The 22,387-nt window shown below is 35.7% G+C and overlaps 1 protein-coding gene across 3 annotated transcripts in view; it reads left to right on the top strand.

The window, feature by feature from the left end:
- TPK1 (thiamin pyrophosphokinase 1) overlaps positions 1 to 22,387 on the top strand; it is a 254,941-nt gene that overhangs the window by 170,365 nt on the left and 62,189 nt on the right. For all 3 annotated transcript variants that reach the window (XM_072412252.1, XM_072412251.1, XM_072412253.1), the window contains one exon: positions 11,456 to 11,567. In XM_072412252.1, the coding sequence (XP_072268353.1) occupies positions 11,456 to 11,567 (112 nt within the window). The remainder of the gene's footprint in view (positions 1 to 11,455; positions 11,568 to 22,387) is intronic.

Genomic DNA, 22,387 nt, shown 5'->3' with positions numbered 1-22,387 from the left:
TTCGTCTCATGATCATTGCAACTCCATGAGGGGAGATTTGCATGGAGCCCCAGACCGAGGAAGATTAAAAGTTATTTTGTGTTTCTTTCATTTGGGAATGATCGCGCCAAATGTTGTCACCTTCTCGGCAAGCTGCTTGACGATAGTCTTTTCTAGCCCAGTCCAGCCTTGTGTAGATCTATCATCTTGTCCCTGACATCCTTAGACAACTCTTTGGTCTTGGTCATGTTGGCTAGCTTGGAATCTGATTGATTGATTGCTTCTGTGGACAGGTGTCTTTTATACAGGTACTGTAACAAACGTGGATTAGGAGCACTCCCTTACAGAGGGTGCTCCTAATCTCTGCTCATTACCTGCATACAGGGAAGACACTAGGGAGACTGTAATCTTGCTGGTCGATAGGGGATCAAATACTTTTTTCACTCATTACAATGCACATCAAGCTCTGACTTTTGAGCACTTTTTAAGGGTTCTTTTGTTGTTATTCTGTCTCTCACATCTACAATAATCCTACTATTACAATTATAGACTGGTCATTTCTTTGTGAGAGGACAAACGTACAAAATCAGCAGGGGGTCAAATACTTTCCCTCACTGTACTTGGTCATGTCAATATTAACATACTAGGATATTATGCTAACCATATAAGCATTGGGTTTTCATATAAGTGTGTGTTCCTCTTCACTCTATAACATCACTACATAGGAGATATAACAAATGAATCTGCATCCTCCTAGACATCTAATCCATACTGTCATTCAAAGTAGATGAAGCTAACACCATTTGATACTCAAAACTAAAGTTATCGTACAGTGCTGGCTGGTCATATATTTGCTCACCATTCCTGTAGCAAAGAGCAGAAACTACACCAAACAATGCGTCCTGTCAGTTATAGGGGCCACTAACCTTCTTTGTACCCCCAAATCTCGTCAATAGATACTTGAGAGAAATACAATTCATGTGACAGATAAAGTTTTTCATATTTTGTGATGGCGCCAAAGTGGTGAAGATTTAGCGGGATTTAGCCACAAAAGTCCTGCACTTACAGTCACACTTCTCTTTACTTACAGAGTAATTGGGGTTCATAGAGAGTAAGGAGATTGCTGTGTGTGATAGGGTGGCATGAAATGATGGGTATACCATTTAATGGGGAAGGGGGGGGGGGTTTCTACTGGCTTTCACATTTACAGTTGCCAACATCCCTCTGTTCCAGAGCAATTGGGGTAAATGGCCAGCTATGTGTAACAGGCAGCTCACCAGCCACTCAATTTCTTGCACCGCAGCATCTGCAGATTTGACTCCAGGCGGTACTAAGTTCCTCCCCCGAGCCAGGGATCCATTGCATAACTAAGGGGTAACCGCACGCAACCTTACGGCCAACCTGATGGCAGCCTTAACATTTTGTGAACTTCAAGGGGGGACCACAGCTCACAGACATTTGGCAGTACCCTAATTTTCATTGCAATGAGGTTGGCCCTCGTGAGGGTCCCCAACATGCAAACTCAATTTGGGGATCCTGGTCTTGAAATAGCCCTCCTTAATGTGTAAATATCCCCGATTGTTATTAGAATTTTATTCTTGTGATCCAGTATCTGACAACTTGTGTTTAAGGGGTTGAAATTAATTTTAGTTACAGCTCTCAGGGTCTTCTTTGTACCCTGAAAAGAGTAATCTGGATAGAGAAACCCAGGAGATGCCCGCACCCCATCCCCCACAAGACAATGAGCACAGGGGGAATGAGGAAAGGGCCAGATCTGGCCGTAGGGCACCCTTGGCCTATTACACATAGTGCTTTATTGGAGTGATGGGAAAAGTTTCATCAGTGCTAATAAAAAAGGCTGTTTAAATGCCATTTTACTAGTTTTTAGTGGTTGGTGACAAATAAAAAAGTTATATAATTATATAGAAAAACAAAAACTCCTTAAAATACTCAAATAAGCATACATTATCATAATAATGTTATAAATATAAAGTACATAGGTTCATTTTAGAACCAGGAGGGACAACTCCATGCTGTATGACTCTCAGTCTAGCCTTTCAATAAAAGCTTGGGTCCCCACTGACCACCGGGAATTAGAGTGGTTCCCAATCGTGTGCCTAATTTATTAAAGCTCTCCAAGAGAGGATACACTTTCATTGTTAAAGCTGGGGGTTCTAGCAAACGAGAAATGGATTTCTTAAAAGTAATTTGATATTGGTTAGCAAGTGTTTTCAGTCCTGGACCAGATCCATTTCAGGTTTGCTGTGTTACCCAGCTTCACTGATGAAAGTGTATCCTCTCCAGTCTTGGAGAGCGTTAATAAATCAGGGCCCATGTGTTAACTTTGTCAGTTCTGACATAGTATTGCTCATGGCCACATGCTATCAAATTTTCAGCGCTTTTTCCATCTAAGCGCAAGCTGGGGTTACACCATGACACTATTTTTTTGGGTTCTGGAGGACATTTTCACTGTTTATATGTTTTTATTATATGTATTATGTTTCGGTAATTTGAATAACGAAAAAAAACAAAAAAAGACAAGATGATCCATTACAGGTTTTACTAATCCAAATACTTTTTTTGAAATCGTGACATAGTTGAAAAAATGTCTACTTCTAACCACATATTCTCTTTTATTCTTTACTGCGATCATGTATGATTGTAATCCTGTTACTTTTTTTCCCACTGACTGCAACATTTTTACAGTTAGCCATCCTAATTACAGAATCTCATTGCCAAGCTTTCCCAGTGGAAAATTAGTAGCCTGTGTTCTACTGAGTTTACTCAGTTACAGTGCAATGACTTATAATGACCAATTGGACTTTAATTTACTATAGTCATATCAATAAAATTATAATTCTGATTGATTGCTGTGTAATATGCTATGGAATCTAAATACATAGCTTAATACTCTAAATATATGCGAAACCGTGATTTTAAGTTTGGCCTGGAGAATACAAGAAACAAATAGCTAAGGTATGTTCTTTTTCTGATGTTTTTCTAAGAAATTGGATATCAGTGTCTGAAGCTTCTTGCTTGATGATACTAACCCATGCTTGTCCCTTGAGAGTGGAACCCTCCCAACTGTTATCATTTCTGACATCTAACCAATCATTATCTAATCTTGACAACAGAGGACACACAATCTAGTATGAAAGACACAAAAGTTATCTAGTTTGTCCTTGGGGAAAAAATGTAAAGAAACATCTGACACTATTTTTGTGCTGTATAGTTTCCAGAGTGTAGTGTACTGTGTACATATAGATAAATTGACATATGAAAGTATTTACTTTGTCTATAGTATTATCTTTACAAGCAGTTTGGATATCCGAATTGTTGAACTGTTGAAAGGATAGTGAGTGGCGATTGATTTTTTTGGCTTTCTGTATCCAGCCACATATCTTCTAACCTACACATCTGACATACAGATATACAGGTACAATGATGAGTCCATTTGGTTCCCTACTAAAGGCAAAAGTTCTTACTGAGCAACCTTTGTTTTTTCAAGTATGTCTTTGTGTAAAAAAGAGAACACCCATACTGGAGTTTCTGTTGACTATGAGTTACTATGTTTTAAATTATTATTTAACTCATCATGCATCTGCCACCCTAGCCTCTGAATGCCCAAATCATTTAAATTGGCCCGGAGATGTGTTTATCCATGTTGGTAGCGATGACCGGTGGATTCGGTACCTGCAAATACAATATGACTTAGTATTATGTACATCTTGAATAGACCACAAGGTTTGCTTGCCATACAATAGGCTGTCAGATGCTACTATATTATGGCTTTTAACTCCCCTTTGTAGTTACAAGAGATCATTTATTATGACTTTTTCTTGTAATAAAGCAAACATAGAATATATAAACTGAATTTAATAAAAAAAACAAATTTATTTGTCAACAATTAAAAAAATTAATGTTAAGGTAAAAGGATAATAGAAAATATTTTTAGGATTTAACTAATTCTTTTCTAGTATTAGGTAAGACGTGTGCATGCAGAGATAAAGTAACGATGCAGACACTAAGCCTGAAGCATGGAGCTCAGGTGAAAAATAGAAAGGACCAATTTAATTGGTGGCCTGGTTTGCCATCCCTCTCCTATGGTGTTTTGTCTTTTTATTTTGTGGCTTAGAGCTGCTGTGAGACAGTGATAGGTTTGCATTGTTAAACCTGGACTAGGGTTTTAGTACTAATGATTCCAATCTCACATGGAGATAAAAGTACTCAACAACTGTGAAAAATTGCCATGCCATGATTTGTTTCCACTTGTCACTTTGTGAATACTCAGCTAGGTCCGTCGGATATATCTTTTCTTTACAGCTGTTTGTACCCCCCAAAGGTTGGCATGACAATTGAGGCCAAAGATTTTGTACAGCTTAAAAAGCAATATTTGGCATGAACTGGAACAGGTGAAAATAAGCAGCTTAGGCAACTGTGTACAACAACAAAATGATATACTTCTGCCTTCTGTCCTGTGAATTTATATATCACAAAGTAGTATCAAATAGGTTCTGAAAACAAAAAGCCTAAATGTATGCCAGAAAGCCACATGCGGACCATATGAAAAGTGAAAAAAAAATCAAAATAGATTTTTAATGTGGTGGATATAACAATGTAATTTGTTTAATAAGCCAGAATGCTACAGGCCTGTAAAAGAACTGTTCAGTTTATTAACCAACTTTATAAGAATTAGCTAAGGGGAGAAGTGTAGGAGAGGATTAATTATTGCTGATTTGTGTTACATAGTGGTTAATATGGGTTAAATAGAATACATTTTATTTAGGTTTGTTAATTTAATTTAATAATTTACATTGATCAATACAATATTTCATGGTATTTTTTACTGTCACTGTCTGCAAGCTGGGAGTTGACAACAATAGTGACAAAACAGCAAAACAACATCAGAAAAAGCAACGTAGGAGACAAGCCTTAGGAACATTGCTGATGTTTCTTAGTGTGTAGTGTTTACACCTAAATTCCTTAAGTAATCATTTCTGAAATTATTTTCTAAAATTATAAGTATTCTGAACCTAAAAAAAAGCAGACTCTTGGCTTGCTACTATTTGAAAAGACAAGGAACCTGGGTGATTTATTCTCCATCTGCTGCTCCTAAATGTTCATGTCTTAACCCAGGACCCAACCTGTATTAGCTGTCCTTATCTATAAAAAAAAAAAAACACTTAGAGCCCTCAATGCAGACAAGTGGGGTATAAAGTTCAAGTTGCTTAATGTGCCGTGGGATCGTGACTTTAAAAAGTTATATTAGAAGCAAGTCTGCAATCAATTTTCATAGATAAACAAGCTCAGTCGATATGCTCTTCAGTTAGACAAATATGCATTGCTGCCCGGTTTTAATGCTCTTATAAATGTTCTGACTTGTACAACAGTCTTTAAGAGTGCAAGCATTTACTCAAGGTATAAAAGAAATGATTTGTTCTGCTTTTAAATATCCAACAGTAATAATCTATACAGCCAAATACATTCTTCAGTCAAAAGGTAGTATTCTCTGAAACAAAGCACTTGGCTCAGCTGCTTACTATTCCTATTCCCTGTTGCATAGTCAAGTATTTCCACTTCCGCTCAATTACCATCCTCCAGACTTCCTGTTTGCTAAGTTGGCGTAGCATCTTTATTATTATTTAGGTAAGGGGAAACTGACTAACACTTAGCTGAGACAATATTCATTTCCTAATTAGTTACTGGCACCAAAATATCATTAGTCATCCATTGTTTCTAAAAACATAATGTATTTCAACATGTATGAACAAGAAACATGCTTGGGATATGAATCTACAATTTTCACAAAAAATAAAGATATTTTTTTAAATTTGTCCTTTTTGTTAGTTCTCGAGAAAAGATTGCTTCCTCAGTAGGCATGGGACATCAAAGAGATAAAATATTTATGGATCTCATCACACTCAATATCCACCAAAACAGTCTAGCTGTATGTACACATGTGCATATTTGACTTTGCAGAGGCACAGAGCATTGAAATCAACTTATCTTGAAACATTTTAAAGAAGGAATGTATGCCACAATTCCTCAAAGTCTTTGCATCCAATATTTCATAGTTCAGATCCTTTCCTTAGATAAACAATCTATCTTTTATCTGCTGTTAAGGTCCATACGGTCATGCGGAGAGCTAACACCTAACTGAAAAACATAATCCATTTGTTCATGAATGGCAGTCAGCTAGTATTTTCTAAATTTCCAAGAAAAAAAGTCAAAATCATACCATTGCTATACACCCATAGGTATTATTGGTTCTCAGTTCACCTGTATGTAATGCATAGTCAGAAACTATCTTTACCCTATAGGGGTTGCAGAGCGCGGAGGGCACTAGCTACACATGCAGTCCTATACAACCATATCATTGATGAGCTGGGGCAGTGTGAGGCCACTTTGGAAGCAGAGGTATAAATATTTTACTAACTGCAAGACCAGAAGATTTGCCAAGATTGTTATGGTTTCTAGCTTGTAGCATAAATGAATAACTTTAAAACTAACATCACACTGTAAATTATAAGAAACTGTATGTGTGCTTGTGGCTTCTAGAATGGGAGTCATATATATATATACCCCTTGTGTTTAGTGGGGGGGGGTATTATCTGTGATAGGTACTGTTGTAACTTGAATTAGTATTTTAGTTTGCAAAGTTTATTTGGTAATAAAAAAAATGTATTCTATAGACAATCAATCCTTAGAAGAAAATTTAGCAAATTAATTTTAAGATTTGTATTATTTATTCTAGAAGATAAAGCATCCTAGTGCAGTGGGGTCAACTACATTTGAACTTTTCGTTAGCTAATTTATTAGATGAGTATAGAGTTCATTGTGTTGTGATACAGTAGTTTGTCTTACGTTTTTTTTGTAGGACACAATTTTCACTGCTCCACTTTTCTACTAAGCTTATTGGCCCTATGTCTGTGTCTGTGAGTCCAAAATACAGGATATATTGTATTTTCCTCTCCTCCTCTTGTGTCACTGTCTGTACCTGGCTGTCATTTGCAACTTCTATTTAATGTACAACACTGCATAATATGTTGGCACCATATAAATACTGTTTATTAATAAAATTAATAATTATTCCTAAAAAAAAATTCTTCTACTAATTATAGTTTATAATAAATAGAAGCAACAGCATATATAATAAATGGAAGCAACAGCATATTTTAGTACTTTATTTTAGTTTGTATTATATTACTCACTCACAAGTAGTTTGAACATCATTTTTATCTGTGATTGTAACTATTATTCCTGCTTTATGACTGCTCTTATTAGCTCAGGCTTAGTCTATACGGGCATTTTCCCCAGCGTTTTACCTGAGGCTTTAAAAGCCCATGTTTGAAATTGCTATGGATTCCAAAGGGCTAATCTACACCAGGATATTTCCTTGAGGCACATTTATGAACATTGTCTAAAACGCTGCTTGCAGCGTTTAAAAAATTTAAATGGGGGTTAACGCTGGAAAATGCAGGTAAACGCGGGCAATTGCTTCTGTTTATTTTAATGGGGCATTTTCTCATGTTTAGAAGCAGTTAAAACGTAAGCACTTTAAAACGCTAATAAAAGTGCATATAAACGCAGTAGGAACGTTTTCATGCATTTTTAAAAACATCCATGAAGACCCAACCTCACTTAGCCACTGGGTGCTTGTGGACATACCTGTCTGCTACCTTTCCTATAGCATCCTGGTCTTCTGGTTCGCATAATTAATCAATGTTCAGCCTATGGAGACAGAAAGAAGGTGGTGTCCTTCTAGTTAGGACTACCAGTAGATTCTTGTCACTGAGTCACACAGCTAAACAGGAAGCTACAGGCATCACAAATAAATATGGTTGTCACAATGCATGTTTGTTTTTAAAAGTGTCCCGTATATCAGGGGTATTTTTAGGAGAACCATTACAGCCAATTAGTTGATGTGGTGACAAGAAGCATCCAATCCAACCTTTTCCAATCATAGACTATGGTAGGTGCAGGTCTACCTGAGCTCAGAGGAAGTGGATTGAGTGCTGTTGGCTATCAGAGTAAAGAAGTCTAGTGGTAGGATAAAGGTACTGCAGAGAAAATTTCCAGATTGAAAGTTAACATTGGTTGGTTGGTTGGTTTGGTTATTCTACCTTGTATTTTTTTCATTTTTATCAGAGTTTTGTTCTGCTTTAACTACAAATATGCAGTTTACTGTCCTTTAATGGTACACATAACTAAACTCAAATAATCATGTCTTCGAACTTTGAAAGAACACTTTTTTTTTGTCCTGATGGAATTCCTTAAGGATTATTTAAGAAGTACTGCCCAAATGAGTTTTGAAGCCACATGCCTACTTTACCACTCTGAGCGGGAGACCTATTCTAAATCAGTGCTGTATACAAAAGGAAAAATCAGGACACATCAGCAGTTTGTTATAGGCAAGCTTTAAATTATTATTACAAAAGGACTTGAGTTATTTGTTAATGGTACTGGGAAATCTTTTCATCAATCAAATTTAGATTCGCCCCAGTTGTACAGCACCATGACTTTTATAAATAATCCCTCTTGTGCTTTGGAATCAGTTCTATTGCGCTGGTTTGTACAAGTTGAATTCAAAAGCACAGACATGTCGGAAATTGCCTATTCAAACAGCAATTTCCCTGGGCAGGAGCCAGTGCAGTTTTTAAATGTGACTGTTTGATTCCACATCTGAGACTAATGCTGTGTGAGAGATTGTTGACTCAATAGGTTAGTAAAGAGAAACAATTTATTTCTATATTATTAATGTAAAACATCAGGTTGATATGGAACAGCGTTTTGCAAAGTCATGAACTGCAATTTTTTATCATAAAAGTATTGAGTGAAATCAGAAAATGACAGTTTTTGTACTCATTATAATTTTAAATGTGGACATTTTTGGAAAGAATAATGCACACAAGTCCATACAACCTGGACTTAGGATGCATATGCACGTGCAATAATTGTCATTGGAAATTATCTTTCATGATCCTTTCCAACGACAAAACACTGAAAGATTCATGAACGAGTGCTATACATACAGCACTGTGCTGCTCCAAGGTTGGGGGGGGGGGGGATGACAGAGCAGCACCCCACTGTGCTCTCTCCCCTTCACTTTCATTACGTTTGTTCGGGTGGATCCACAGACGATGATGGGCACTGTTCATGCCGGATTCTTGTCTGATATCTGCCCAGAGGCGATTATCGGTTGAGAATCATCTGACGTGTATATATACCCTTACACAGCTGAAAAAATAAACATGACTAAAAATAAGAAGGAAGATCATATTAACTGTTTGCTCTCCTTTTTTAGACTTTTCACCATATTAAAAAAATAAATAAAACCATCTTCTTCATAAAGGCAATTAGGAGATCATGACACTATTGAGCATTGTAGTGGCTGTGCCAGCTGGATGAAAACTGACATTTAGAGGAGTTATCTTGAAACATAACTAAAAGATAAAAAGCTATGTAAATTCTAATAATTTATTTTGCTTATTTAGTCTGTTAAATATACTATAAAAAGCTTTTGTTGCGGCTGCTTGATAAGTTAAAAAAAAACTGTTTATAATAACTAATAATAATAAAAAAAATTGTTATTAAAAACAAAATGGTATTATAAATAAAAAAACTGTTATTTTTGCTAGAAACCTTGTGAGCTTGTAACATCTTGGGCTCTTTAACTATGCTGACTGGTATTATTCACATGGTATGAGGATAATGGAGCCATTGGCATTCAAAGTATGGGAGAGGTGAGCGAAAAAAACCCAAAAAACAATGGATTACGTTTTTTCAGGTGGATCCACGGACGATGACTTTTAAAAAGGTTTAGATGTCAGAAATCGCTGGAAATTGTTAAATTTGACAGTTTATTTTGCAAATGATAATTGTAAATTTGTAAAGAAAAATAATAATGCTTTATGAACACCAATTTTTGATTGCAAAAGCTTTATTGTTGGTCTATAATCTGGAAATAAACAAAATATTTCAGGACTACTTAAGGAGCACTCTTGTGAGCTAGAGTCAATACAGTAGAATTTGTAATACTTTCAAACACACATTGAATCTGTCCAAAAAAAATGATGGTCCCTTATTTGCTTAATTCGTGTATACATGTGTAAATTTCAGCCCCAGTTACTGAGCTCTGTAAACACAATGTTTTGTTTTTGGTTTTTAACTTCATTTTATACAGGAGGTAAGGAAAAACAAGACCTGAAAATAAGAAAATGAGCTTTAAGCCACCTGCAGGCTAGCTATGAAAGTATATAATGTATATTCATTATTTCCTATTTACTTGACTTAAAAATGTGTTTTGTGGTCTTCACCATACTGGAAAGAAAGAAATGTGTACAACAATTCTATATAGCTTTTTGGATAATAAAAACATTCAGTTGTGCTGTTCCTTGGTCCTGATGGAAATGCAGGATGTTGTATAAAAGAGACTGAACATATTATCATTGACCATACATATTCACTTGTACTTGGAAAAACTTGGAGTAGCCATACCCTATCCCATGCTCCATGCCTGGTAAGCTTATACAAAGAACAAAATTCAGAAAGGTTTTTCTGCACATCACAAAGGTTTTCGGTATTGCTGCTGGTAATCACTTTTAGCTAATACTACTATCTAGAAGCATCACATAGTTTCCTAGGCTTTTCCAGCTTAGGAAAGTTTTTAAATTTCATTAAAATAACTTTGCATGCAATGATTTAGCATTCCTAGTTATTGTTCAGCATCACATTTGTCATTTTTCTTTAATGCTATTTAATGAATGTGTTCTAGTCAGCTGCACGCCCCTGAAGAAGTCCCCTGTAGTGGAGTGCATAAGGCATAGCTAAATGATGCACACAAAGATGCTGGGAAGACAAGTGATTGTTTATTTTATTGCACCAGATCAAGTTCACCTTTTTTCTAAATTCAATAATTCTTTGGTAAATGGTTTTGGAAAATGTTATGCTATGAATTTTTATTTCCCTGCTTTCCTGCTGTCCTATTATGTACATAGGAAGTCATCAACATTTCTTATCCTTGATCTTATCTTTGATAAAGTGAATTTTATTTGGAGTATTTGTTTTTAATCTAAGTGTTAACTTCTTTTTTTATAATTAGTTGTAAAGTAAAATCATGGATATATTCATCCATTTTTAAGATTATTTGCGAAACACATGGGAGCTGTTTTAAGAAAGCTAGAGTAAGTAAAATTGTCACATGGAAGTGCTGATAATAAAAGACCGTTTGTTTGTTTCATTTGAAAGATGAAACTTGAAAGGTAACAATGAGCAACTGCCCCAGTTTACTTTTTCTAAATTCTCATAAATCGGCTCCTTAATTTGACAAGTTGAAAACTGCCAGTCATTTCCCCTTTTGTCTCTGTAGTGACTATAGTGATATGCTCTGTAATATTGTTCTATATGGCAATGAAAAAAGTACATCTGCAAGTGTAAGTGTATCATTTTCTTTGTTTTCATTTAATGTCTGCCACAGGGAAAACACATACTGCATGTGGCAACAGGAAGAGAAGGAAAATGGTGCGGCCTTATTCCCATAGGATCCCCATGCTATTCCGTGACTACAACTGGCTTAAAGTGGAATCTCTGTGAGTAAGCTTGGAATTGAATTACCTATTTTCTAAATATCATGGTAATATTATAAATAATCATTTTTCTTTGAGGCAGAAACAGGGATCACAATAGCAGCGAGATGAACTTTTGAGTAGTCATTCCCTCTTTTATATGTTTCAGTAGCATGCATTACTATGGCCAATTAAAGCTCAGATGTTGGGGGAGGGGGTGTCACACAGCTAGGATGAGTTTTTTTCATGAGGTTGAATTAAAAATAATTTGAAAAGTCTCTCTGATATTGTGCCCATGTCTTAGTGCTTAGGCCTGGCAAAAACACCCTAAAGAGCTAAGCACTGCATCTTGGGGAAAAAAGGAAGAAAATACACTAATTTTTATATAGAAGTATTTTACTTTCAAATATTGTCTTATTATTTAGTTACTTTAGTTGAAGGAGAGCCTTTCTATCCCTGTATTTTTATGTATTCATCCCTGGTTGATGCATTATATAGTGGTTTAGTTTTCTATCACATTTTTACAGCGGGATGTAAGGTGGATGCTGTGTGTTAACACTAGACGGCAAGGGGGATTACTATCCATCCATTAATGAGCCCTTTCTATAAAAAGTGAGGTCATATGGGAGACCAGTGCAAGTGTGAAAGCAGCATGTAGCCATAAATGCCTTTAGACAAAAGCTATATTTCTCTTGTTAAGGACTAAAAAGATATATTTTACTTATTATTTTTACGTGACTTTCTCTGCAAAATTTGTGCTTGTTTGTTTCCCAATAGTGTATACATAACGTGATACCTAGCTTAATATAGGATATATACAGTGTGTGTGTGTGTATAAAACAATTCTTTTTCTGTAACTTTTGCAGTGAGGTATCATGAAGGTGTTGGTGTTCCTCTAGTATATGACTTGATATTAGTTCTTAGATATGAAACTGGGGACTTGCACCTGATCCCTAATTACCTTCTATACCACTTTTATTGAATTTCTTTCTTTCAGGTTTAGTTCAAATATCCAAAGCTTGGAGCCAAATAAAAATGACAAAAACAACTTCTGTGTTTTCCATTTGTCCTAAACAAAAGCTATATTTGGTTTATGTTTTTTTTATATATTTCCTTGAAAATGATAGCTTGTTAGGGCCATATTACTTTTCAGTTTAAATGGACTTCCAATAAGACATGATAATGTTTTTTTTCTTTCTTTTTTTTTTTTTGTAAAGCTGGACATGGTAATACACTACCACTGCCATATCATAATCACAAACAGTAATGTGATTTGGTAAGGTTCATGTGCCCAGCTGATTCAAGTGCAGTATAAATTTTACCTAAACACTGTTTAACTAAACGGTGTTGGTTTTAAGAAAATTCTTTGAGAGAGTTCTTATATAATGTTTTTTTTCAAACAATACAGAAGTAACAAAACTATCATACTGTAATGTTCATATTTTAAATTGAATATAATATAGATTACATCTATCTAGTCCCTATCATCTATTATCCAGATCTTCCTAAGAAAGTACAAATGTGCACCATCCAGAAGGTGTTTAAAAACTAAGACGTCGCTAGATACAGATTTCTGCATGAGCGACTATTGGTCTATTAAAGGTCTCATGAAAGCTGCAGTAAACCTCATGTGTTTATGGTACTTTAGCAGAGTTGAGCGGTTTACTCATAATAAATATTTTACAATGCTCAGGGTAAAAAAGGGATTGTTTTAAATATGAGACTTTACCGTTTTATGATGGTGGTTTATCTAAAGTGGTGGTGCAGAAGGAGGTACTGTGGTAGATACTCACACAACTGAATAATCAACTGGTTATACTGATTTAAGGCAAGGTTACAGGTACAGGTTACATCTCTTGATTGCAGACAAGGTAATAGCTGAATTGGAAGCAAAGGGAACCACAAGTTACTGTTGTAAATAAATAATGTGATACGTATAGAAAATGATAAGTGTGTACGGTATGTATGTATGTATGTGTATATATATATATATATATATATATATATATATATATATATATATATATATATATATAAAATATGCTTTAGGCTGTAAGTTACAGAAGTCTTTTCCTTTTCTAAGTGGAAACAGTTTAACTCTCCACTGGAAAACCGTTTCCAAATTATAGTGACATTATGTAAAACTACTGTGTTTAAGTGTGCTTGGTATTCTGTGCCACTACACACATACATGTAAAATGTAATATAATTTGATGTAACTGTGGCTCTAAAGTTAAGAGTCCAATTTACAGTCTAGTCTAAAAGCTGACAAATGCTTTTAAGTTGCAGTATGGGTCATTTTAACTTTTTGACAAGACTCGGAGTAGAAAGTCTTGCTGCTATAAACTATTTCTCTATGTTTTTAACTCTTGTATGACAGCAAAAAAAATTCCTAAAGAGTATCTAATGTCTAACTTTTTCATTTCAAAAAATTAAAAAGGTTTAAACTGTATGACTAAACTCTAACAGCCCTGAAAGATCTGTAAAGCAAGATCTTTGTCATTTTAGATTTTGCTAGTAGTTTTACTCTCAAACACTTCAAACTTGTCTCTAGCTGAACTTCCCTTTGTATTAAATGGCCATGTTTATAAAGATGAGTACCATTTTGTGTAATCATGGTCCAGCATTGTAAGGGACTGGCAAGAAACCATCAACCACAATATTGTTGGCTGACTAAGACTCATTTTTACAAGACAGAATTGTTTAATAATAAGTAGAAAGGATGGAGATGGCAGTAGCTGTTGTCTCTCTATGTTGTTGGTGGCATTGTTTGTGGAATACACAAATCACTGTTAGTAAGCCACTTTTCTTTTATTAGAGCTGAAGCAGTACTGGGTGAGAATTCTTTCATTCCCTCTTGCTATTTGATCTTCTGAAAACCAGCTGCAGGGTCTTTGGTGTTCATTCAAGATGTTTCTGTGAAACTAGTGCTTATTTCATGCTCCTTTTCTATTATCTGTATTACTTTTTTTAAGACAGAAGAAAAAAATCATAATGTATTTTCAATAGAGATGTGGCTATAATAATGACCTATTTTCTATATTCTTCTAGCACAAGACTAGCATTACTTGTGATTGATCTTTCAGACAGACTATTTGGAAGTTCTTATTGTGACAGATTTAACTATGAATTTTATAAACTCACTAGCCGCTGGCCTGGCATATTGTTAATGGGTTAGTCAAAATAAAATATGTCTTTACCATCTAGTATAGGAACTATAGTGATTAAATTTATATACAGAATTGTATGCAACAGAAAAAAGATTATCTTTGCAATTCAGAAATATATCAGCTAAAACCTCTTTGGGCACATCATGGATTAAGTTTTATTACAAAAATTTCCCATTATGCCTCGCATTTCTCTGCATTGTGCAAGAATTTTATTTTTTATGTATTTATTTTTTTTTTGAACCTGCATATAAGCTTCTCATTTCTTGTCTTTTAAAAATGGATCTTTTTTATTTTAGGAAGAAACAGGAACATATACTGTTTGAATGACTAAACAGAAACTTAGATTTGCTGGTTCGCAGTACAGTACAGTTAATATGGAATTATTTATGGATGATATCATTACTTGATAGTTTTTTTTTACTGTATAATCTGTGTTCATTTTCAACTGGTAATCCATGCAGTTGTTTTTGTATTGCATTGGATGTAACTATTATTTTTGTATCAGAATGCTCATTTATCATTATGATTTAGTGACTCAGATGCAACTGTAAGCCCCTTTAACTCACACAATCAGGTCCCTGGTATAAATCCTTCAGCTTTTCCCCTTGAGCAGCTCAGAGAGGCAACACCTGATGCGGCTGAGGGCCCTGAACACAATTGTGTGGTTGGCCACAGTTTTACAGCAGAAAATCACACTTTACCCAACCAGATTTGGTTGCAAAATGCAACCACAGTCCAATCTGTTACAGGTGTGTGCAGCCACATGCAAAAAAATTCTCATCCCCTCCCATTCACTTGAATAAGAGCAGATGGGACTGCGTTTGAGCCTGTAGCAGAACATTGCAGCTTGCTGCTGTTTTGAAATGGTGCTTAGTGTTGAAACCATTACATTTAACCTGTTGCAGCCAGACTCTTCCATCCTTCCCACCACTCCCCTCTTGCTGCCTTTCTCTGCAGTTCTCTTCATTGGCTTCCATTTCACCTAAGAATCAAATTCATGCTCCTGTGCTTTGCTTTCAAATCTCTCCACAGTTCTTGTCCCACTTACCTTTCTGACCTGGTAAAAAAAATACTCCACTAGCTTTTTTCGCTCCTCCAATAACCTACTACTGACCTTCTCACTCATAACCTCATCACATGCACGGCTCCAAGACTTTCCCAGAGCTGCCCTAACTTTCTGGAACAGTCTTCCTCATACTATTCGCCTTGCTCCTACTTTCTACTCATTTAAAAGAGCACTCAAAACCCATCTTTTCAAACTTGTCTACTGGTCCTCTTTAGTCTCATAAAACACTAACTACTTCCCACCACTCAATATCCCCCTTCTATTGTGTGATACTTCCCCTACCTCCTCTCCTCCTCCTATTTCACCGTCTGTATCTTTCCATGATTTGCAACCCCTATCCATTGTACAGCACTACGTAATATGGTGACACTATATAAATACTGTTTAATAATAATAATAAAAATACACTGTCTATTTCTGGATAAAATGGTCCTTTTCTATGTTCATAAAGGACATAAAGTTGTATATAGAAATTAAATCCCTAAAAAATGTTTCTGACTAACAAGTTGACCTTGAGACACTGATTAATTGACAAATAAGGTTTAATGTTGATAAATGTTAAGTTATGCCCTTGGATTGCTAGTAAGTAAGATAATTTCTTGTATAAGTGGTAAGAGTTTAGGAAAAGGAGACATAATCTTGACCTTATACAAAGCATTAGTACATCTTGAAAATGCACTTTTATTCTGGGCAACAGTTCACAAAAGGGACTTTTAATAACTGGAGAAAGTGCTGCAAAGGGCAACTAAATTAACAAGGGGCACAGAAGACCTTTAGAAAAGGAAGAGATTTACTGAACTGAATGTGTTTCTCTTGGGAACCTTGATGAAGTGAAGACATGACCTCCTTGTTGTGTAAATACATAAATGATCAATACAGTAAACTTAGTGAAACGTTGTTTACTCTAAGGTTATTGGAAGATATAAGGATACACTGCTTCCCCTGGAGGAAAAGAGGGTCAACCTGCAGGTTTAACCTGCACATATGATAGAGATCCTGTGCAGGAAGTGAAAATGTAAAATAGACTTCTGCAAATGCAAAAAGTATTCATCTGCTCCATAGCTTTCTAAAAATACTAGGCTCGAATTGTTTGCTAAAAAAACACATTTATGTCAATAATTAGTAAGAAATAACAATGTAGATTGGATAGGAATCAGAAATGGCTGTTTTCTTCCATTTGGAAAACATTTTTTGACTTCAACTGGAGCACCTGGGTTTATTTATTTTTTTTTTTGCAGGTTTTTAATTTATTATTTTATTTATTAGTAAATATCCATGCAAAAAAACCCAAGATCACAGATCTCTAGATATGTTATTCCACATATTGAATTTGAACCCCCCTCCTTATCTTCTATTTACTTTACTATACAACAAGTAATTTGTGTATATTTGTATAGCTGTATTTTGCTTTGTAAAATGATTACCCCACACTTTTAGCTTCTTGCCTGTAAATCACAAGATAGACTTTATTTTTTTCTTTCTTTTTTGCTGTTTGTGCTCTCTGTGGGGAAATACCTTCACTTTCCATTTGATTACTGGGTCAGGAAGGAAATGTTCCCAAAAAGAGCTTAGAAAAGAATAAAATCCTGGTGAAGGTTCAAACCTTTCCCAATTCCATTAAAAAATAAATAGATGTGTTTGTCTGGGGTTCTACTTTAAAGTACAGAGATATTTTTTCTTAAAACCTCTATTTCTAGCAGCCATACATTTTTAACAGTGATGGGTTTGTGTAGACTAGATTAATGTTTTTTTGTGATTGGCATAGACAGTCGCTAGTGCCAGTTTTTTAGAGCATCACGGTTTATGTCTTTTTTTTCTCAGTTTCAATACAAAAAGCTATATTTAATGTCAATTGATGTTGTATATACATTTCACAATCAGGAAAATATGGCAAACATTTGTTCAGTACTGGACCTATTTCTCTAGCTGTAAACAATTTAATAAAGCCCAATTTCAGTTAAAATAAAAAACACAGCAATACTCACCTCTCACCTCTGAAGTGGTCTGGAATCAGCCTTTTTCTAGATTTAGTGATGCTCCGCAGCATTCAAATCACTTTCTGTGATCCCAGGGTTTCAAAGAAACATGACCTGGAGTAACAACAGCACTGCTCTCTGCTTCAATCAGGTCTGTCCAGCAGATAATGGCCCTATGTGACCAGCTGGAAAATCTCTAGCATAAAACATGATGTATAATAAAATAAATAAGTTATCCCAAGGAGGTCCCGTACCTAGTTGGTTTTTAAAAATGTTTTTGTACACTATTAGGTGGATAAGGGAGTTTTAATGAGGTGGTTACAGAACAATGTCATCCATCTATTTTTTGTTGCATAGATACATTAGAGCTGGAGGTTTACAAAAGTGGTCCAGAATACCTATACTTAAAATGCTGTACACATCAATAATTAAAGTGTACCTGAACTCACAATTTTCACTTTACATAAAATGGGAGACAACACTTATATCCTAAGTAAAAATTCTGTGTTTTGTTTTTTTTTTTTGAAAAAGGGTGCAGCAACGCCCCCTAATTCTCGATCGCCTAGGCGGTCGAGAATGAATGGGAGCGCAAAGCGTCAGGCACCCCGGGAGGCTCTTGAGCGCTCCTTCTGCGGAGCCTTTTTGCGCAAAAAGAAAAATTTGCCTATCTCATGCATGCGCAGTGAGATTGAAAAATGTTTTTTTCATCCTACTTTACTTGATCTTGCGCCTGGGTCGGGTGACGTAGGAAGAAGAACAGGAGGAAGAAGAGAAGATGGTGGTGGCGTCTGGAGCACCTGCTCCAGGACAAATGCCGGGACCATGCAGGACTTGATGCAGGACACCCCTGGATGGATCGAACTGCCCTACGGGATTGAAAGTAAGTGTATTTTTTTTTTTTTTTTGGGCCGTTTTGGGTTTAGTTCGTCTTTAAGCATATAATTTATTTATAACATTCTTTATTTTGTAAAAAACAAAAATAAACTAATACAAAACATCAAGTGTGCAAAACGGTGATATGTAACACTTTCAAGGGTTACAGTATACATGTACTGAAAATCATTATAGTTGAAGTCCGTAACAATATCAACATGCAATATGGAATCATATATATATATATATATATATATATATATATATATATATATATATATATATAATCAGAGTATAGTACAAACATTTAATGTGTGTGAATAAACCAGCTCATTGATTTTAAAGATTGTAAACACCTTTGAGTGGCAGTTGGGGATAAAACTACTGACTTTTTTTTTTTTAAACGCTGTGCAATGTACGCTATAGGTTTGTTACACACATTACACAAGGACTCTGGGCCATCTACTGGTAACCAGCAATAATGCACAAAAGATCTTTGATAGGAAATGAGCCATCATCTAACCCAAGTACAAAATATAATAATCAGTACAAAAGCGGAAAAAAGATAACAGACCAAGGCAATGTGATTTTTATTTTTTTCCCTTTTAAATACATTTTTTAAAAATATCCCCAGGGATTTTTTGTAGGTAAAAGTAGGTACTTCAGGTCATACTCGGTATATATTTTATATTTGAGTATATATGGTAAATGCATTGTTTTAAAGATGATTTACAAGAAATGCAAGAGATCTTTGCTTGGGAGGGAAGAAAAGAAGTCAAAAGTCCCTGCCAGGCTTTGTGACCAGTGACCAATCAATAGCAGGGGGAGTGTCAATACCAGAAAGATTAAAAGGGTTATTTATACTGCTCCCCCAGTTCAGTGTCCCACAGCTATCTCAGGGAAGGAGAGAGTCCATCCCATCTATCTCCAGCTCCTACTTTGCAAGCATGCTATACAGGCAAAACTTTATCTCTTCCATTTGTAATATATAGCAATATATATATAACAAACAAGCTCCTGTGATCTTGCACATCATTAGCACAGGAGGTACATCTCTGTACTGCCATGATTCTCTGAATCTCTTTCAGACTCCACTGAATGTAAGGTTAGAATAAGTCTACGTAAAATAAACAGGGTGACAACAGAATAGTAAAATTTAGCAAGGACAAGGGATTTCTCAGCTCATAGTCCTGTATCGCACAAACTATCCTAATTTTTTTAAGGTTCTGAAGAAGTTCGACTATTATGGGAGTACCTAGGTTATCCAACATACCTTGAACGGATCTGGTTCAGGACTGAAATAAAATCTAATAGCAATTTTTTTTAAGTCCATTCCAGGTTTTCTGGATCACCCAGGTTATCCCATGCTAGTCTATTTTCTCCAGCCTTGGAGAACTCCAATAAATCTGGCCTACTATATCAGAAAAGAGGGAAAAATGGCATTTCTGGCTGCGTTGACTGCATTTGAGGGGGTGGGGGGCAGGACAAACACAGAAAAATTTCCAATTTTTAAAAACTGATAGCTGTCTGGTAAATGGAAAAGGTTGTCAGCTATGAACATGTGTATTCTTTTTTTATTTCCCAGTTCCGCTATTTAGGCTTTTTAAATGTACCCATGGGACTAATGCATCTCCTTCAGTCTTTATGCCAAATATAGCAAATTAACCAAATATATACAGTTAGGCTCATAAATATTTAGACAGAGACAACTCTTTTCTAATTTTGGTTTTGTACATTACCACAATTCATTTGAAATGATAAAACTCAGATGCAGTTGAACTGCAGACTTTCAGCTTTAATTCAGTGGGTTGAACAAAAAGATTACATAAAAATGTGAGGAACTAAAGCCTTTTTTTTACACAATCACTTAATTTCAGGGGCTCAAAAATAATTGGACAAATTAAAAAGCTGAAAATAAAATGTTAATTTCTAACACTTGCTTGAAAACCCTTTGCTGGCAATGACAGCCTGTAGTCTTGAACTCATGGACATCACCAGATGCTGGGTTTCCTCCTTTTTAATGCTCTGCCAGGCCTTTACTGCAGCTGCTTTCAGTTGCTGTTTGTTTGTTGCCTTTCTGTCCGAAGTTTAGTCTTCAACAAGTGAAATGCATGCTCAATTGGATTCAGATCAAGTGCCTGGCTTGGCCATTCAAGAATATTCCACTTCTTTGCTTTAATAAACTCCTGGGTTTCTTTGGCTGTATGTTTTGGGTCGTTGTACATCTGTATTATGAAACGCCTCCCAATCAATGTGACTGCATTTAGCTGGATTTGAGCAGACAGTATGTCTCTGAACACCTCAGAATTCATTCGGCTGCTTCTGTCCTGTCATCGATAAACACTAGTGTACCAGTGCCACTGGCAGCCATGCACGCCCAAGCCATCACACTGCCATGTTTTACGGATGATGTGGTATGCTTTGGATCATGAGCTGTTCCACCCCTCCTTTAGAGTTTTTTCTTGCCATCATTCTGGTAAAGGTTGATCTTGGTTTCATCTGTCTAAAGAATGTTTTTCCCGAACTGTGCTGGCTTTTTTAGATGTTTTTGAGCAAAGTCCAATCTAACCTTTCTATTCTTGAGGCTTATAAGTGGCTTGCACCTTGCAGTGCACCCTATGTATTTACTTTCATGCAGTCTTCTCTTTATGCTAGACTTGGATATAGATACGCTTACCTCCTGGAGAGTGTTGTTCACTTGGTTGGCTGTTGTGAAGGGGTTTCACTTCACCATGGAAATTATTTTGCGATCATCCACCACTGTTGTCTTCGTGGACTTCCAGGTCTTTTGTTGTTGCTGAGTTCCCCAGTGCTTTGTTTCTTTCTCATAATGTACCAAACTGTAGATTTTGCCACTCCTAATATTGTAGCAATTTCTCGGATGTTTTTTTTCTGTTTTTGTAGCTTAAGGTTGGCTTGTTTCACCTGCATGGAGAGCTCCTTTCACCTCATGTTGTCCACAGCAAAATCTTCCACATACAAGCTGCCCGCCCCCCCCAAACCAACTTCAGGCCTTTTATCTGCTTAATTGATAATCACATAATGAAGGAATTGCCCACACCAGCCCATTGTCCAATTACTTTTGAGCCCCCTGAAATGAAGTGATTGTGTTAAAAAAAGGCTTTAGTTCCTCACATTTTTATGCAATCTTTTTGTTCAACCCACTGAATTAAAGTTGAAAGTCTGCAGTTGAACTGCATCTGAGTTGTTTCATTTAAAATTATTTGTGGTAATGTACAGAACCAAAATTAGAAAAAAGTTGTCTCTGTCCGAATATTTATGGACCTAACTGTAAATAGACTTATTCAAAAAAGCATTGCAGGAGAAATGATGATAATGTAAAGTCACTCATGACAAGCAGAAGTCAACTTCGATAATTTTAACACGGAAGAAAGAAAGGGAATTGTTTGTTTGGGTTATTGCACTTTTAAGTTAGCCCAGTAGTACAATGTTGCATGTTGTGTTATATAGTATTGCATTTCCATGATACTTTGTTTTAAGGGACAATATCCTTTTGGCCTCCAAGTCTTTTCTTGATGAAGATGATTACAAGGACAAAACATGTGGCTCACAATGTTTACAAAAATTCAGATATCTGCAGTATAGTCATACAAGTAATTTTTTTTATATAAGAATTATTTTATGAGAGACAATGTACTATGCAATATTTCTGCCAAATACTAGAGGACATTCAGACCAATGGAAATAGTTTAGACATTCAACCTAAGTGATGGCCCTAAAATCATTCTTCTAAACTGG

Source organism: Pyxicephalus adspersus, chromosome 5 (genome assembly GCF_032062135.1).
Source record: "Pyxicephalus adspersus chromosome 5, UCB_Pads_2.0, whole genome shotgun sequence".
Lineage (NCBI taxonomy): Eukaryota > Metazoa > Chordata > Amphibia > Anura > Pyxicephalidae > Pyxicephalus > Pyxicephalus adspersus.
Note: the sequence above shows the minus strand (reverse complement) of the source record. Positions and strands in the feature narration are given on the sequence as shown.